At 30.5% G+C, this 19,564-nt stretch overlaps 2 protein-coding genes across 9 annotated transcripts; both read right to left on the bottom strand.

Annotated features, from left to right (window-relative positions):
- Nucleotides 1-2,194: 2,194 nt before the first annotated feature.
- Nucleotides 2,195-5,898, bottom strand: LOC121128889 (uncharacterized). Of its 8 annotated transcripts, none has more exons than XR_005868289.2 (3): nt 4,408-4,719; nt 3,153-4,335; nt 2,195-2,634 (listed from the first exon to the last, which is right to left on the bottom strand). XR_005868289.2 is itself a non-coding variant. In XM_040724485.2 (2 exons), exons 1-2 carry the CDS (start codon nt 4,534-4,536, stop codon nt 3,775-3,777), a joined length of 690 nt encoding a protein of 229 aa, XP_040580419.1. In that variant the 5' UTR covers nt 4,537-5,898; the 3' UTR covers nt 2,195-3,774. The 8 variants fall into 8 exon arrangements, 1 of the variants encoding a protein (XP_040580419.1); XR_005868290.2 differs by having other exon boundaries at nt 3,171-4,335; XR_011783756.1 differs by having other exon boundaries at nt 2,195-2,631; nt 3,171-4,335.
- A 143-nt stretch (nt 5,899-6,041) lies between these two features.
- Nucleotides 6,042-14,313, bottom strand: cn (Kynurenine 3-monooxygenase cn). Its single transcript, XM_040724481.2, has 10 exons — nt 13,864-14,313; nt 8,672-8,741; nt 7,716-8,043; nt 7,476-7,641; nt 7,299-7,411; nt 7,107-7,245; nt 6,955-7,044; nt 6,756-6,896; nt 6,311-6,472; nt 6,042-6,241 (listed from the first exon to the last, which is right to left on the bottom strand). The coding sequence occupies exons 1-10, from the start codon at nt 13,906-13,908 to the stop codon at nt 6,110-6,112; spliced, it is 1,386 nt and encodes a 461-aa protein (XP_040580415.1). The 5' UTR covers nt 13,909-14,313; the 3' UTR covers nt 6,042-6,109.
- Nucleotides 14,314-19,564: the final 5,251 nt, after the last annotated feature.

The raw sequence follows: 19,564 nt of genomic DNA, 5'->3' as shown, positions 1-19,564 counted from the left end.
TCTTTGATTAATGTTTGGATACTGATGTAATTAATTCATGAAGCTGGTAGAGTCGGGTTTATTTCTACAATTAGTTACAAGGATTTGGAGTTGTATAATAAATGGTTTAATTCAGAACCAAGATCCCAAAATATTAGTCCAAACTATAAATTAAGAATAATTTATTTTTATATGTGTATAGTTTTAATATAATTGTTTATTTTTATTTATTATTTTAAGGACGGAGAATTTAAATTTAATTTCTAGAGTATGATTCGAATAGTTTCTTGTGGTTAGATTTATAATATTTAGAGATCCTGACTCGGAATCTGCAGCTAAATTTAAATTTGCAACTCCAAATCATAGATAAATATTCATATCATCTGTTTTACAAACCGAATCCATGAGTAATTTCATGAGCTTCTGCTCACTCCCGGCTTACTCCCGGCTTATTCATCAGCCATAATTTTTTCTTCATAGAAATTACCAAGGTTAATAGAAATACTATTTTTATTAACCTTGGGAATTACATATACCTAGGTACTAAAAATTACATTATTTTGATCCTTCTAAGATCATGAATGGAGATATAGAAAATCGATAAAGTCTGACTGATGTTTGCAATTGGTTCTATTTTGCACCAAATATAAGAATCTTGTTCATCCCAATGAATTAATTACAATATTAATGCAACATTAATGGAGGAGTATTTCATATTATTTGAATAAAACTTATTCTAATTCTAAATCAATTCAACTCCGTGCGTAAATACATGTTACTTCACTAACTCCCGGCTCAATCAAATGAAATTTCTTAAAATTACATAATTTTGATCCTTTTAAACTCATAAATTAGAGATATGAGTAATCGATAGTGTATGTATGAAATTTTCTATCCTTTTCTATTCAGCAGTTAACATATAAATACTAAATCATCTTATTAATTAATTACATTATTATTTAGATATCAGTGGAGGATATAATATCTCATATTAAGTATTCGAATAAAACTTGTTACATAATCTTGTACAAACTCGATCTGAAGTTGACCATTTATTTTGGAAGGGAAAATTCATCACTTTAAATAATTAGTATAATAATTTTTTTAAAGTTTACTTCAGAAATCCCTTTAAAATATGTTTACTTTGATTTTGAGTTGTTTATATTAAGTAAATCCATTCTTTTTTCCTCAAAAACATTTTTTTAGTATTTCAAATATTATCCCACAATGGAGGAGTTGCATATATTACCACGTGATGTTAAATCATATAACAACTACGACAAAATTTATTTTTAATTTAAATTATACAAATTAAATGAGTTAACCAAGTGGAATTTATAATCAAAAATGATGTTTTTTACCAAAACAGGTTGCGTGATTAGAGCTTGTGCTGCTCCAGATAGTATTAGAACTCATCAGTCGTCGTCAATGAGTTCTAATACTATGAGTATGATGACTGATGAGTCATTGCATATGCCTTGCCGGTATGTAAAAATAAAAAAACCCGAAAATATACATGTTAATCGTGACAATTTGCAGAATGTTCGGGAGGAGAGCAGCTTAGCTGTCATGATGTTTTATTAGATTTGATGTGAGCTGATTTGAGAGTAAGGAAATTTTAAAAAATCCGGCTCCTTATATAGGAAGGACAAATAGGCGGGAATTAATCTGATGTAGATCCTCAAATCTACTCATAGTCTAATAAGGGCATAAACATATAACTCCTGAGTAAACACTCATTGTGTCCTTTATGAGCACATGCACTAATTATTACTTTATACTTAGACGATCAGTCTTTAAAAATTAAACTATAAAGATATCAGCTTTGGAAAATTATAATTTCTGTTCAAATTATCAAATATAAAAGTAGCTTCCGCTTTCTAGGACATATTTTATATACCTCTGTTTGATATTCATATGATACTATTTTATTTTGAGCATTAAATATACTAATTTAAAAAAGATAAATGTATTGGATGTGTAAGATTGGGCTTTAATCCATCATATAATACAAAGTTCGGATAACTGGTCAGTTGATAAGATATAAATTATATTAACTTATGCATCATCTTTAAAATATATGATCCAATAAGACCTTGATAAGTACACTGCACCTCTCTAAACAACCATGATTTTCGTAGATTATCAAATATTTAGTATCATTTTAAATCTATAACAAACTACTCAAACGACATAAGAAGAAAAAAACGACGGATAGCTACAGATAGATTTATTTAATAATTATTCTTGCCACTGAATAAATAGATATAAAAATGGGCAAATTAAAAATGAAATAACTTTATAATATATATATTGACAAGAATCCATATAATCGTAATAATTCATTCACAGCCTCTTGATCAACCAAGTACCTGATATATTGGTACTTGAAGTACATTTGTATGTATCTTATAAAATTTAGAGGGAAAGACAAACATAAGTGACGTAGACACTGACTAAAAATAACAACAGTAATTATACTAAACTAAACTTGAAACACGGAAATCGATGATAAATATAGAACATTTAAAAAAATGGAAAGGTAACTCTCACTTTGACAACTTAAAAACCATATATATGTATATATATAGAATAGTACCTCCAAGTATGAAACGTAACACATTTCTGGCCTCATTACTTACATATGTATGTCTACTTTTTAGACATTTTTTGGTTTGTAGTAGAAAATTTTAATATACAGTCATGTCCGAAAGTATTAATACCTCTCTTTCATTATTTTAAAAAAAATATTGTGTCTCAAGCCTAAACCGTCTTTAGAGTCATATTTCAACGTTATTATTAAATTATTACTCTGATAATCATGGATTATATTAGAATTATAGCTTGATTTACTTGTTTTAATTTGAATATTTATATTTTTGGGTATCTTAAAATATCAAATCGTTTGCTTTTTTTAATTTTCTTATGAAGCCTCTGAATCACAGATTATAACTGTCATAAAGTTAATTACAAGCATCTTTTTCTATAATGATAATCTATAAACGAATCCTTATAACTTCTAAATGTTATCTATCAATATCTATTAATAATTTTCAATGATATTTGTAAAAAATATAATTGGTTTATATATTAATCTGAGGGAAAAAGAATTGACAATATATTTTTTTTTTGTTTAGACTAATGTTGAAATTTGATTATTGGGTTGCCAATACTTTTGAACACAACTGTACATAGATACCACTCACTGTATGTACAAATATATGGTGTGTATATAGTTTTTAAAAGTCAAAGATAACTGCAGGACTTCACACTGGATCACAGTCAATAAAATATTCTCCTTCCCCGTCCTCATCCACTTCATCTTCTAGATCAAGACTAGAAACCAAGTCCGCAGGATCCCATTCCTCTTTCTTCCTGCCCATTGATGTTCCTAAATGTAAGAGGACAGTGTACTTTGAAAAACTTTTCTTAATTTCTTCTGCATCACTAGATATAGATTCCCAGACGTCGCCGATGCACTTTGACAAATAAACCCTTTCCTCCCTATCTTTGAGACTTGAGGAAGAGCCTTCAGCGCTTCTTATGGAATATGCCTGCTTCATCTTGATTAGAAAAGGTTTTCTAATAATTTCATTAAATATAAATAAACTAGAAATGCAACCCTCTGGAACTTCCTTTAGGTACGAATATGATGACTTTAAACTTTGTTTAGCGGATCGGGTAAGCCGTGAGTGAGGAAGATCCGAGAAAATTACTTTTTTACTCCCACTAAAAAAGTCCATAGAGGACTCCCACTCGGAATCAATCCATTCTTTTAGTATTTCTTCATCCGTTTCAGCAAATTGCTGAAACATGAACACGTGTGCGGGGATCATATGAATCTCTTTCTTCCATGACAATGGGAGGATCTTGAGCTGAAAAAAGGAGAAGAGGCCGAACACGACTTATTCCATCCAAAAACACAGTCAATTGAACCGAAGCCTTCTCACTTGGGGGTAAAAAGGATAAAGGAATGTTGTTGAGCAATGCAATGTCTCCCTCGCTTGGAGGAAGGAGTTTTGTGTAGTCTGGATCTTTTTTAAAATAGATGTGAAATCTCTTTTTAAAGTTAATGAACCAATTGGAGGAGAGTTGCTGGTAAGAATCGTTGCCAGGCTCCAACTCTTTAAGAATTTCATTTCCTCGAGAGAGAAACCAACTTTTCTTGACGGGAATTCCACACACTTCAGCATCACAAAACTCTTGGAAAAGCTTGAGTTCCATTTTTGAGTAAATGGGACTAGGAGAGGATGAGCAATGGATGATGGATGACGAAGATGGTGTTGGATTTGGGATTGAGCGGCTTTGACTTAAATGCTCGTGGAACTTCCATTCGTCTCGCACCCAACAACGAACCTAATGGGGGAAATGACATGATTATGCCCGATTCTGCACCTCTCTCCTCCCTCATTGATCGAATCCACTCACCTGTTTTCGATTTATATTAAAGTGATTGGCAGTGACTAAATTATTGTGTTGATGTTCGTAAAAGTATTTTACGACCTTCAACTTAAACTCTCTCGAAAAAGACCGTCTCGTTGGGCGAGTCTCCATCATAATCCACGCTTGTCCCCTCGATCCATCCTCATTACCATCCGATTAGAAGGCTCCAGGATGTATTCTGTGCCCGTCTTGATCACAGAATATATTATAAAAAGTACCAAAGTGCTCAATTGTTATTTGTTAATACTTAATGTTATGATGAATTAAAAAAGAAAAGGATGAAAGAGGAACAAGGGCGACATCTTCCGGATATTACAACTAAAATTCATTTTATCTCTCTCTCTCTGAAATTTTATTTATTACCTAATTATTTACTTACAAATTATATAGCAGAAAAATTAGCTACATACCCCTACAAAGTTCTGAATATTCGAATTGGATCTCATATATATATATTTTTTTTTATAAATAACATAATTACATAAACATGATTTACACCAATATTATTAATTAAAATTTTATAGAAAATTTATAACTTGAACAACAAAGTACTTTATTTTAAGTGTGGTAGAAAGTATCTACTGCCATTTAGATTCTTATTTAATTCCCAATATTAGTGCTCCTATATAATATCAAATTTGTTTATCGTTTAGTCGCATATTTACAAAAACATATCGCAGCACAATATGATGTGATGTGTTAATAATAAATGTTGATGATATATATCTACTAAAATATAATATTATAGTTTTATGTATGACACGCAGGTTAGCAAGTTTGTCTTAGTATAAAATAGATAAAACGGTTCATCCTATTTTAATATCTAGATATATGTACGTATGCTAGGACTACATTAGAAGTCCTAGTACGTAGGTATATTAAATTAGAATTAAAAAAAGGAATTAGGAAGAGGATTAGTCAGTTTCTTTTAGTATGTCCATAATATTTTGTAATAAAATACATAATACGGGTGCATCCTAGTATATTACTTTGTTGTTCCATAGATATGATTAATTAAAACAATCTATCAAGAATTACAATTTTGAATACAAACATAAATATGAGGGCAATATTTCAATAATGGAATTCGGAACCTCTATAAAAACAACAAAAATCAGCCTAAATGATCGAAAGTAGTATTTTTTTAATACTCATCATTGTTACCATAGGTAGACATAAGTATGCAATAATATCATATGTACTTTGGAGCTCACTGTATAGCAACAAGCACAAAAGGAAAGTCACTATAAGGAAGAAGAATCTCATCATATTCATATGAGGAGGAAAAAGTGGCAGAATGAGGCATTATTGAGAAGGTTTGTACAATTACATTTAACAAAATCCTTTTTTTTTTTTATTAAAGGAATTCCTCTTCGGAATGAAAAGACATTTTATTTTTGAAAAAAATAATATTCTTACCTTAGGAGGAGGAAAAGTACAAATAAACTAACAACTATTTAAAATGATCAATGATTTAATTCTTTTAGTTTAGAAGCATATTTTGAAGTTTCTATATTTTTTTTTCTTTAGAAAGCTAAAATGAAGGAAAGGCTACGTCTGAATGCGTCACTTCTAGTGCTAGCTGTCTTTAGTGCAAGAAATATAACACCATTTCAAAGTAGATTCTAAGTGATTATATCATATGTATTTGAGCTTACAAAAATATTCATAAACATATAGTATTTATTTATAGTTTTGATACAAAATGATCCACACTTTTGTTCACAAACAATGCAAGAGATTGTCTTTGCTCATAGCCCAGAAACAAGGCTCCTACAAATAGTCCTTTCAATATAAACGATCCAAAATTTGCCACACACTAAATGATTAAAAGGGCATTATGAATAATTAAGAAATAACTCATGTTTTTGAAATTTGAAATACTCACGTTGTCTTGCCATTTCTTGTTCTTAATACATTCATGATAGCGCATTCTTGAGAAAGTGACTGATGTGTAGAGAGGTACCCAAAAAGAAGGCATGAACCAATGAAGTATATCATCAAAAAATTTCCGTATTAAAAATCCTTTTTTTGTTACTAAGTCCCTCATCTAAAATATAATTAATTAATTAATCAAAGACACATAGTAAATATTTATATATGTAATTTGTGGTGAAGGAATTTATTCATTTGTGAAATGAAAGTCAAATTCAAAAACATTATTCAAATGAGTATATTGGAGGCGTTCAGGCTATAAAGCACCGTAGAAACAGTATATTTGGGTGTATCACTCATCGGCTAGCTACATACATACAATAATGATGTTGAAAGTAAAAATTACATTCAATATCCTTCATGTATGATTAAAAAAATACTACAACATTGTTAAACACCTCAACATAGTTATACATTGCAAGATCACACATGGCTTGAGCATCAATACTTCTGAATTTTGAAAATTCCTCAAACACTTTCTTCAAATCATCAGGATATTTATCGAAAAAGGAATCCAAAGTTGTAACGTCTTCCAGTCCCTAATTATTAATTACAATGTTTAAAGATCAACTTTTGATGTAATATACTAAGACCTACACAATTCATTCCTTGTCCATAAAAAGGGACCATAGCATGAGCAGCGTCACCCAGGATAAGAACTTTGTCTTGATAGTTGTATGGAGAACACTAAGAGGGGAAAAGAAAGTTGTGTGTGTCGATGGAGTGAATTATTATAATAAGGAGTATACTTTTATTGAAATTAATGGTGAATCTTTGGTAGAAAAATAATCTGCTATCAATTTATCTTTGCCTATGAGTGGTATAGAATCAGGAAAGTATGTTTCGAAAAAATCCATCAAGGTTGCTTCGTCGACCAAGGAATTGAACCTAATAGATCCAATGCTAATACAAAAAATATGCAGATATAAAATAATAGTTACTTTTCGAATGGCATAAATAGAGTCACGGTAAAAGATTTATCTTGATTTGGAAGAGCAATCATCATAAATTGATTACGAGGCCAAATATGAAGAAAATTTGAATCCATTGCGAACTAAAAATAATCCAAAAATAGCTATTAAAGTAAAAATAAGATTCCTACATAAAAAGTAACTTACTTGACCATCTTTTGTTGGAGGAACACATAATTCTTTATAGGCATGAGGTATATAGTGTTGTTCATAATTAAATACAGTTGATTTCATGATGGCTTTCCTCACTGAGGAAAATGCTCCATCACAACCTATCACAAAATCCACATCTACATCAACGATTTTCCCCTCACTACATAGTTGAAAAGAAAAAAAAACATTAAAGAGAATATTGTAAATATAATTTAGATCTAGCTAAAGTCTTACTGTTCAAACTTTAACTTTGCAGTTTTGGGGTCACATTCAATTAGTTTATGCTCAAAATATCTATGAAGATTGGGATAGTTCTCTCCTTCTGTTATGAGGATTTCATTCAAATATCTTCGACCAATGGATAGAATGGCTTGATCCTTTTTTCCATAGGGAACATTATTCAAATTACCATTCGTGCTGTGAATTTTGCGAGCATACATGGGAATTCCATAACCGTTTTTCATATGATCATCAAGTCCAACTAAACTTAGTCCGCTTAGACCTCTAACAGATAGAGCTAAATTGATACTTCTACCAGGTACATGTTCCATTAAACGAATATCTGTTAATATAACGACAATATATCTTTTTTATCAAATATGGTAAGCAAAGTTGTTCATGAGTCATTTTTACGACTTTAACTCAACTTTGGAGTCTTAGAGCTAAAATCCAAGTCAAATTTTAAGTCTTTTGACTTGGAGTACGAGTCAAGTACAAAGTCTCAGTTTAATTATGACATGATTAGATAGACTTATGTCATATGTGTAAATCAAATACAAGTTTCCAGCTCTGATTCAGTCGTAGTATCAATATTAATATAAAAAGATGACTGACGCTTAAATAATAGTTATATTATAATTAATTGTTTTTATAATGTTACTACATTCAGTCTAAATAGATTTGTTGTCATAATATGAATCCCTGATCCCTGACTTGAGTGTATTTTGTAATTTATAGACATTAAGTATTATATTTTTATTCCAGGTATTATGTTGGTTAACGGTAACTTGAAAAAAAGGATGCTTGTGAATCTCAAGTCTCGAGTATTCTAATTCAATGTTAAATCTGATAAATTTTAATTGGGAGTCTTTCCATCTCAAATCCTAGTCGATTCTGAAGTTGTATGATACTTAAATGCTCTCCGATCAGATAGAAAGTTAATATAATTTGTAAAATGATGAAAAGCTTACCTTGGCGATATTCATATAGGTGAACTTCATAGCCTCTTTTTGCTAATACGCATGCTTGAAGTGAGCCAACCTATTGGAATAATCAAGTAAAGGTTATGTATTTTTCTGATAATGAATAGGTCTGTTTACAATTATTTCATAATTGTATTCAATAAATTAATTATTGAGTAACGTTCGGGAAAAAAAAAAGTAAATAAAACTAAAATTAAAGAAGGACAATAAACAAAATATTTTATTAAAAATCAAATTCAAGGTCCATAACTCTTTTGTAAGAAAAAAATAAAGATCCAAAATATATTTACACTAGAAAACAATAAACAAAATATATTTTCTAAAAAACAAGAGTAAATAATACTTAATTCTGTAACATTATCAATTTCAAAATATTAACAATCCACTCACTCTAAGCGTAGTATTTTCTTTTTTGAGAACAAAAATATGGCCACTAAGGGGTATCAATGGAAGCAAAAAATAGTGTTTAAGCATATGAAAAGTTGTCCCTTGTAAATATAAATCCTTGTATTAAAACCGATTCTTTAGTCTTTTTTTGTCAGTGCGAAATGTATTTTTTAATATTTGGATATTCAACGCTTAACCATTTTGGTACGGTCACTACCATCACTTGCCATCGAAACAAATGTATTATATTTTGAATTATTCCTCTTTTGATGATTTGGCATTAATTTTCATGTACTTTTGTCTTTCCCTTTTAACTTTTTACTTATCAAGGGTATTTGAAGTCGCAATTAATTGCATATTATATAAAAGAAAACTACAAATAGCGCCTACTGGTGTATCTGAAAAACGAAATGTCCTCATTTGCGTTTTTTGTCTTAGGGAAATCTTTCACGTATGATTTTTTTCGGGATGGATTGAGTAATACGACTAGAATTCTTAATTTTGTCTTTTTATACGAATATATTTGTAACTTTGTATAGAATTTTTAAAAAAATAATTCGCGGAATTTTTCCCTTTTCATAAGTTATTTTTATCTTTTTCGTCTATTTTCTCACCAAATGCAGGAGCACACAACGTTTATTGTGCTCTAGAAGTGAGAAATGTTGCTTTAAAAACATATTATAGAATACAAAGTCATTTTTTTTTAAATAAGTAAAGCTTTCTTATTCATAGCAAAAAAAAAATTTACTCAATAGGAAAAAATGTTTTCCCTCATACAGAAACCTTTAATTTTAATGCAAGGATATTTATTCACAAGTGGGCACTTTTAAGATACCCCAACTCATGATAGCTCATTTTTTGGTTACCGTGAAATCCCTTAATGGCCACCCTAAGTTATCTAATATCTGTAGTGATGAAAATCGTTTGCATAATGCGCATATTAAAAAAATATGAAGAATGTATTGGCAAGTCGTTACTTTTATGATATTACGCAACCTTTCATACGAAAAGAAACCGAAAAAAGGCCCAAAATCATCTGGTAGTTAGCCAAATACGACAATCATACCAACTACTATATATCTGCTATGCACTCCCAGACTATCACCTTCATATTATTTCTTCACCATTTTTAAAATGAATTACATACAATATTTATTGTAATATTAAAATCTACATAGTATTTTATTCGATATTGTAATATGATACTACTAAGTAGACTTGGTCCAGCAACGAAATTTTTTTTTTTGGTTCGGTTTTAAGTGATTCTTTCTAGACAGATTTTTCGGTCTCACTTTGTACACAGATTTTCATTCGGTTTCAATTTATGGGCCGCTTCTTTTAGTCTCATATATTATGAGATACTTTTTTTATCAAAAAAATCTCAAAAGTATACGATAAGTTCTAGAACAAATACTGTATACATATAAGAAACGGCAGGATCAAAATTCTCTGTTTAAACTTCGTATAACGTCATTGTACTAGAAAAAACATAGGATGTCACGCTATAAACAATTTATCTGTAAAATCGGTCTAGACCAATTTTTTGGGGACCAAAACTAGAAATAATTTTTCCTTTGGACCGATCTAGACCGAATTTGTATACGATACCAGTCCAGGCCGAGCTTTTTTTTTTTTTAACGGTCTCAGACCGGTCTTGGATTTCCAGACTGAAACCCAACACTAAACAACACGTCTTATAAGATTAGTTGAACAGGAAAAATTTCAAATTTTTACATAACTATGACTTGGCTCCAATTTAATTAATGAATTTATTAAAATTTGAGGAAAAATTTCAAAAATTCACAGCGTTTCACAAAAATCAAATTTTCTGGAAAAATAATTTAATTTTTAAATTATTTGAAAAAAAAATTCCAAAATCGATAGCTATTTTTAAAAAAATTGGAAAAAAAAATTAAATATATAATTTTCTACAAAAAAAATTCTAAACTCCAAACCTATTTTCATAAAAAATTATTTTTTTGTAAAAAAATTTCTAAAACTCTTATCACAAAAAAATTATTTTTTTGAAAATCAACAGCTGTGGATAAAAACATTCAAATGGTATTTTTTTTGGAAAAATACCATTAATCAATATTTATTCACAAAAATAAAAATTTCTGGAATTTTTTTTCAAAAATCCACATCTATTCACTAAAAATTAAAGTTTTATGGGGAAAAAAAAATCCTTAGCTATTATCAAAAAATTACATTTTTGGAAGAAAATTTCAAAAATCTACATATATTGAGAAAAATGAAATTTTTTAGAAAAAAAATTCCCAAACCCATAGTTGTTAACAAAAATATAATTTTTTTGGAAAAAAAATCAAAAATTAAATTTTGAATATTAAATTAATTGGAAATTTTTTTTTTTAAATTCACTGCCATTCTCAAACAGTTGAATTTTTTGGAAGAACCTTTCAAAAATCGACAGATATTTACAATAAAATAAATTTTTTAGAAAAAAAAATCACTAATCCAAAGCTGTTACAAAACAAAAAAATTTTAGAAAAAAAAATTAAATTTCAAATATTAATTCTTTTGTTAAAAAAATACAAAAATCCATAACTATTCTCAAGAAATTAAATTGTTTGGAAAAAAAAATCAAAAAACCACGGCTGTTTACAAAATATTAAATTTTATAGTAAAAAGCAAATAATTCTTAATTTGGGGGATACAGCCCCTCAAGTGCACTCACTGTGGACGTCCCTGAATAGATAATACACGTATAGTAAATAAGTATGGAAATATTATGTTTGTAACTAGTGTTGTGTGGTCCTTATTTAGGAGCGCAGTCCAATCCGGTCCCATCCATTCCAATCCCACTTTTCGGTGCTTAAAGAGGGTAAAATCGATCGCTCGTGACGTCATTGAGGGTGTTTTTCCTCCTTTTAATTTATTCAGTTATGCAATGGAATAAATTATATAATCAAGTAAGAATATGATATATTCGTATTATATTGTATTATAATGAAAAATATAATACTTTCTGCAAGATATATGCAATCATCTTAATAGATATTTCATATATTTTATTTGGCTCAATAAACCATGAATATTTTTATGAAAAATTCCAAAGACCCACAGTTAAGGACCGGTCCCAAAGTCTGAAGGTCCTTAGACTGGACCGAATAAATAAGGACCGAAACAACACTAATCGTAACTATAAATCGATTTTTTACTATTCCCATTCATACAGAAACTTTGTTTACGATTTTCTTTAACTTCCTATGGAGAAATCTTGACATGTATAGACAACATCCACAATATCCTCACATATATGGGATGGAAATGTAAAAAAATGACTCAAGTGTGTTAAATCAAAGTATTTTATATATTAAGAATGTCCTTGAAACATTTAATTTCAAATAACTGCTTTTCTCTCTCGTTTTCTTTTGAAACTCTATATATTAAATGGGGATGTGGGTTAGTGATGTTTCGTTTGCGAACGTAACGGCTCTTTGAAGTGAACAACGGCCGGCTCCCCCAAATTATGAATTTCTTGCCTTTTCATAATAAATTTTTTTTGTCAGTATGAAATTTGAAGCAATAATAGGAGATTTTTTTACGGGGGGGGGGGATTTCTTTTCTAAAAAATGGGTCTTACCAAGTTTTAAATTTATAAACAAAAAATCTTAAGATCCTTTTGAGGGCCAAAAGAGCCGGCTCTTTTTAGTGAGCCGAACCGAAAGAGTCGGTTCTCTAAAAAGTGCGGAAATTTTGATTACTAACTTATGTGAGTGGAGGTCTCCGGAATCAGAGCTAAACCAATAAACAGATTTTGCTAAAATTTTCAGGTAGCTTCTGAATGTTCCCTATATTGTTTTGGTAAGATTTTTTTTGGCTTTCAAGGCCATGGTTGACTTCAAATGGTATTTTTCTGAAACAAATTTTGGACTAACAAACGAGTAATTTATATAAATCAGCAAAAAAAGACCATAAAATTCTAAGAATCATTCTTGCTTCATGCTGATATGTATCTTAGCAAACTTTTTTAAAAAGTAGCTTTTACAATATTATGAACGGCAGTTCAACTTAAATCATTTATCTTCTCTCCACCTTATAATTTCCCTTAAAAAAAAGTGTACAAGGGTGTATTCCTGAATACTTGTAGATTTAAAACAAAAAATTCCAATACATTTAAAATTTGAAATTTTTTACCCAAAAAAAATTTTTTTGTGAATTCATGTGTATTTAAAAAAAATAAAAATATTTGAAATTTTTTTCCAAAAAATTTTAATTTATGGACTTCTTTACAAGAAAAATCCAAGAACCAAGACCTCCCCCCCAGCAAATATAATCCTATGGACGCCCCAGTATTATATTGTATTATGATGAAAAAAATAATATTTTCTGCAAGATATGTGCAATAATCTTAATATATATGTCATCATATATCTTATTTATCTTAATGAACCATCGATATTTCTATGAAAAAAATTCCAAGGATCTACAGTTAAAAACCGGTCCCGAGGACCGAGCCTCCTAAGGGCCAATCCTAATACTGGATTGAATAAATAATGACCAACACTACACTATGCGAGATACATTGGACATAGTATTCCGGAAAAGAGGTTGTTATTTTCCAAACACGTCGTAACGAGTACTCGTACAATAAATTTTGAAACTCCTTTTTAGATCAAGATAAATAATTATTTCTTAAAATACATATTTTATAGACTACATAGAGCCATCAGAAAATCACTCTTAATTGGAGTTTTGTCTATCAGTACATTTAACTAAAATTGACACGACATAACTATGTTTAAACGATGGAATGGATGAATAACACTTACTAATCCTGCTCCAACAACAGCAACTCGTTGTTTCTTTGACTCCATGATGGTTGAAATGTTTTATTATTGGTGAATAAATAGGATTAGGTCAAAATTATATAAGTACGTCCTATGAAAACATGGACAATTCAAGAGAACTTTTTTTTTCTTTTTTTGTTGATCTAGTTAGTTAAAATGTATACTAGTTTACTCTAGACATATATTTTATGAAAAGAATATAAAAAATATTAAGGTCAAGAGCACAACCAGACTTTGTGGTATGTTTGAGACAACTAACAGTTGGGAAACACTTAGAAATTTTTATTTATTTTTCTACTCTCCCTCGCTCAGGCACGCTTATAATACTTAGGAAATAGGAAGTAATGTCTTTATGTAACACCGGCAACTTATATAAAATCAAAACAACAGAAAAAGTACACAAATGTGGTCTTCTGGGGACATTATATAACTAGCAAGGCTTTAATCGATTCTGCATTGCATTTGTCTAGGGATTATAGTCCTAGGAAGTTTTCCTCAAGTAAAAACGTATCCGATAACGTCAGAACACAGACACAGAGCTGCTCTATTCTTGAGACATTAGCAGTTTCGTCTGCCAGTATAGCAAATATCATTGCATTTATTTCTGCAGCTAGCTGACACATTACCATTAAATAAATCATGTTTATCCTTTATTCCTGATGTGATGTCGAAGAAGTCTTCCTTTGAGCCATCTATCCAGGCCTTTGACTTCTGCAAAGCGAACTTGAATGTAATGAGTAATGACATAAAATTGCTGATCGGATCCCTGTGTTCCTTGATAGCTTGTGCTTGCATCGCCAAGTACTTCAAGGTAGTAATTATTGTGCTTTGGTGTCTAGTCTTCTTTCTCGCAACATTCTCACTCTGCGTGAGTTTGCTCATCTTGTAGCTCAACAGTCGATGGTATTGACTCTGTTCGTGTTTCAGGAATTTAATGGTAGGATTTTTCCAGTTCCTCAAACCATTTTTGCTAATGATTTCTAAACATTTGGCCCTGCAGGGAACATTTTGCAATTTACCTTGTTGGAGAGTGAGGCAGAATGCAGAACCATTTCTGTTATTAGTCTCTCTGTCCCGTTTGAGTTATGGGAAGGTATTAACACATTCTTTTTGAAATTGGCGCCCGTATTGATCTTTTTTGAATTCACATATTGATTGTTGGATGATTATATCTTTAAACAACTACACTCATTTTATTAATCTCTTTTGTACCATGTATTTATGATTAAATCAACACCTTTAATTATGTATGTTTTGTATTATTTCCTATTTTGGTTGAATGAAATACAATAAATTGAATAGTCATAGTACATAATTTTGTAGCCAAAACACAACATGGTGGCTTATCATGCTCTGTACTGGTAAGCTAAAAATCATTTCGACAGGGTTGCTATGTGCTTTTAGGCTTAGCCCTCTGCAAACTATACAACCGTCGTATTCAAACAGATATAGTTGGCACACGAAATACGCAGTAAAATATTAAAGTTGATGTAAAAATTAGATTTAAAAAATCTTAACTTACAATAGTTGGGGGAGGGGTTTGCCTTCACTTTTAGGATTGGGTGGACGGCTACCTCCCTTGCCCCCCCCCCTCTCCCGGTGCCTATGTATATTTTTTTTTACAAACGAATAATCATTATACCCTGACATTAACAATCCTGTCAGGATACAGGAGTGAAGGAATCTAGCCCCCCTCCCCCTGCCCCAATTAAGGATTTTTTGTTTTTTTACTAGAAAATGTAATATTTACTTTTTATAAAAAAGATTTTTTTATTTAATTTTAGAAATTTTTTTTCAAAAATTTTATACTTAAATTTTATTTTAGAATTTTTTTTGTAAACTCCTGAAGATTTTGATTTTTTTCCAAAAAAATTAATTTTTCGAGAATTGCCATAAATTTTTGAAATTTTTTTGTTAATAGCTGTGGTTGCTTGAAAAAATAAAATCCAAAAAAAATATTATTTGAATTTTAGCTTATGAACTTTTTTTCCAAAACAATTAATTTTTTGATTTATTTTCCAAAATTCCAAACCCAAGCCCCTCAAAATATATCTTGTGGACTGATTTATTTATAATAAGAAATATAAAGAGTACTACTCCATGTCCTAAATTCTTCTTCCTATAAATACAAAAGCATAACATACGTAGTCGATAATGATAATAATAAGAAAAAGAACGAGGAAGGAGAAAAATTAGTGTTGTGTCGGTCCTTATTTATGACTGAGTACTGCGGTCTTGTCCAGTCCGGTCACATCCAGTCCAATCCAGTCCTTCTAGTTGGTCATTAAAGAAGGTAAATTGATCCCTTGTGACGTCAATGAGGGTATTTTCAGTTTTTTATTGTTCTGTTCTACAGTAGAAAAAGTTATATAACTAAGTAATGATATTATCATGTTCCTATTATGATGAAGAAAAACATGTTTTTGTAAGATATGTGCAATAATCTTAATACATCTTTTATTTATCTTAATAAACCATCGATATTTTTATGAAAAATTCTATGGAGCGAAAGTTAAGGACCGGTCTTAATGATAAACGGTCCTAAGGACCAATAAGACTGGTCCTAAGACTGGATTGGACCGAATAAATAAGTACCGAAACAACACTAATTGAATAAAAAGCGTAAATAAATAACATTGAACGCAGATAAATATTCCAGTTCATACATTTGGTGTACAAATAAAATGATGATGATTTTAATGTAAAGCCGGGGATACAAAGTTCAAAATTCTCTTGAAGTGTGGTCGAAAGTAATGACGAATAACTTAATATAAAAAAATTAAAATCAATCTCACAAGTTTATGAGCGTATAGTGACTTTGTTTTGATTATTATAGCTATCGATTTTTGAAAAAAAAAATTGGAAAATTAAATATTTAATTTTTTTTAATTTATTATATGCAATTTAATTTTTGAAATGTTTTTCCAAAAAATTAAACTTTTGTGGTCATTTGAATTTTATTGTCAATTTTTTTCTGTTTAGCTGTGAACTTTGGAATTTTTTCCAATTAAAATAATATTTAATAATTTTCTCCAAAAAATTTAATATTTCTAATTTTATTTTTGAATTTTTTTCCTATAGTTTAATGTTATGTAAACAGTTCTGGATTTTTGAAATTTTTTTCGAAAAAATGTAATATTTGAAATTTAATTTTTGAATTTATTTGTTGGAAAAAAATTTAATTTTTGAATTTATTTTTAGAAACAAATTTAATTTTTGAATTTATTTTTAAGAAAGAAATTTAATTATTGGATTTCCCCCCCCCCCTTTGTGGACACTCTGAGCAGGCTCCTGATTGGTGGGGAGTCAGTTCCTGTTGTTGTTCACTTAAAAGAGCCGGCTCATAATTCGTTACGTTTCTAAAGACACATCAATTCTGCAACCTGGGCTTACAGATTACATAGTTTATAAATAAATATTATTACTATAATAACAGCTAGGAGTTTTCCAGGATACTACTAAATGTTATTGGTAGGTTTGTAAATTGTAAGCATTTTCAGTAGGATTTTTCTTATTTTCCGCCTCTGCCGTACGTAAACTTCCAAATACCAAAGACATCCCTTCCTTCAGGTTCCTTATTTTTTAACAAAACTTTTCTTTCACGACGTCACTCCCTATGCCTAGAGGATAAGAAGTAGTCATGAAAATCAGTGTATTTTCAGGGGCGTCCGCAGGGTGCGGACTAGAGGCGATGTAACTCCGACCACCCCTCCCCCCCCAAAAAAAAATGACAGGTGTTTTTGCTTTGTACTTGAAAATTCAATATTTCAATTATTTTTTTCAAAAATTGAATACCTCAGTTTTTTTTTCCAAAAATTTAATATTTGGAATTAGATTTAATTTTACAATTTTTTTCCCAAAAAATAATTTTCTGTGATTAGCTATGGATTTTTGAAACTTTTCTACAAAAAAATTAGTATTTGAAGTCTAATTTTTAAATTTTTTTACAAAATTCTTAACTTTCGGATTTTTTTACCAAAAAAATCCAAAAACCAAGCCCCATCCCCTAAAATATAATATAACAATGTAGACGCACCTTATAGTGAAATTGTACTTTTTAACTATTATTTAAGATATTAAAGAATTGGCGTCGATATTTTTTATTAGAATCGCATCGGGATTTTTTTTTGGAATAGTCCCATTACTTATTTAAATAATCGGTTATATACTATCACACCACCATGCAGAGATTATCTTTTTTTAAATTTTGCTCACGCCCTCTTGTATTAGTTAATTAGGGATGTTAACCATATAGAAGGCGCTTCATAAATTATAATATGTATATGGCAATAGGTAACTTTGTATAAAACATATTCGTATAAGGACAATTCGTATAAACCATTTTCGTGTAAGGACATTTCGTATAAAAACAATTTCGTGTAAAACCATTTCTTATAAATTTATGAGAAAACTGGGCATATACTTTATGAATTGTAATTTTATACCACGAATGTTGGGGGTGTTTTTTTGAGTACCGACAATACTTAAGTAACTACTAAGAGCCCCTTATAACCACCCTAATTGTACCCATAACGTTTGAGGTGTTTTCGGGTACTGCTGAGTCCTAAAACGGGATGCAACCCACCGCCAATACTCGAAGAAACTACTAAGAACCCCCCCACCATCCCCTAATTGTACCCCGAATGTCGGGAGTGTTTTCGGGTACCGCCGGGTCCCAAAACGGGATGCAGCCCCCACCGATACTTGAAGAAACTACTAAGAGTCCCTTGCAACCCCAAATCTTACCCCTAATGTTGGGGGTGTTTTTGTGTACCGACAGGCCCCAAGAAGGGGGATGCAACCTACGACTGATACTTGAACAAACTACTAAGAGCCCTTCACTAGCCCCTAATTGTACCCCGAACATATAGGAGGAACATATAGCAAATTATAATTTTAAGCCAATAAGAACCCGAAAACACCCACCAAACATTCGGCGTAAAATTGGGGGGGGGGTTGTGAGGGGTGCTCTTAGTAGTTACTTAAGTATTCTCACTACCTGAAAACACCCCCAACATGCGGGGTACAAAATGACAATTCATAAAGTCTATTAAAGTTTCCTTTACACAGTTTTATTTTATACAAAATGGTTTTATACGAAATTGTTTTTATACGAAATGTCCTTATATGAAAATGTTTTATACAAATTGTCCTTATACGAATATGTTTTATACAAAGTTACCGTACACCTATATATATGTTGAAGTGTGATTTGATCAAGCTGATCACTTTTTCTTATTATTATTATTCTAGAATATAATAGGTAGATATTTGAACTTTAAATACTTTACATTGGTGACTCCGACGTGATTCGAAAAATGCCCCGAAAGCAAGCTTCACCACCTGTGTCTCCCTAGAACAAGCATGGTCGATTAAAATGGAAGAGGCGAATTTAGCAATGACCCTTGCGGAACTCCACCTTCCTTGGTTCTGTTCTTCAGATGTTGAGAACTGGTTCCGGAGAATTGAACTTGATTTTGCGTTGAAGGGGATTTCTCATACCAAAGTTAAATAGAGTCTTATGGTGTCAGTATTGCTGGGTGAGGTTTTGAATATTTTTCCTATTAGTGAGGAAAATCTCACTTAGGAGATACCGAAGAAATCCATATTAGTCCGATATGGGCTGTCATCTTCCGCAAGGGTAAAAAGAATAGTCGACATGATGGTTGAGACGGGCTCTCGA

This window comes from Lepeophtheirus salmonis, chromosome 14, assembly GCF_016086655.4.
Source record: "Lepeophtheirus salmonis chromosome 14, UVic_Lsal_1.4, whole genome shotgun sequence".
Lineage (NCBI taxonomy): Eukaryota > Metazoa > Arthropoda > Copepoda > Siphonostomatoida > Caligidae > Lepeophtheirus > Lepeophtheirus salmonis.
Note: the sequence above shows the minus strand (reverse complement) of the source record. Positions and strands in the feature narration are given on the sequence as shown.

Bases quoted from the DNA above. Each gene is read 5' to 3' on its own strand.
- LOC121128889 (XM_040724485.2), bottom strand. From the start codon at position 4,536: ATGATGGAGACTCGCCCAACGAGACGGTCTTTTTCGAGAGAGTTTAAG. The intron at 4,336-4,407 runs GTGAGTGGATTC...TTCCCCCATTAG, and splicing joins TTAATATAAATCGAAAACAG to GTTCGTTGTTGGGTGCGAGA.
- cn (XM_040724481.2), bottom strand. From the start codon at position 13,908: ATGGAGTCAAAGAAACAACGAGTTGCTGTTGTTGGAGCAGGATTA. The intron at 7,642-7,715 runs GTAAGACTTTAG...TCAACTATGTAG, and splicing joins GCAAAGTTAAAGTTTGAACA to TGAGGGGAAAATCGTTGATG. The intron at 6,473-6,755 runs GTGTTTAACAAT...ATTATATTTTAG, and splicing joins CAATGTATAACTATGTTGAG to ATGAGGGACTTAGTAACAAA.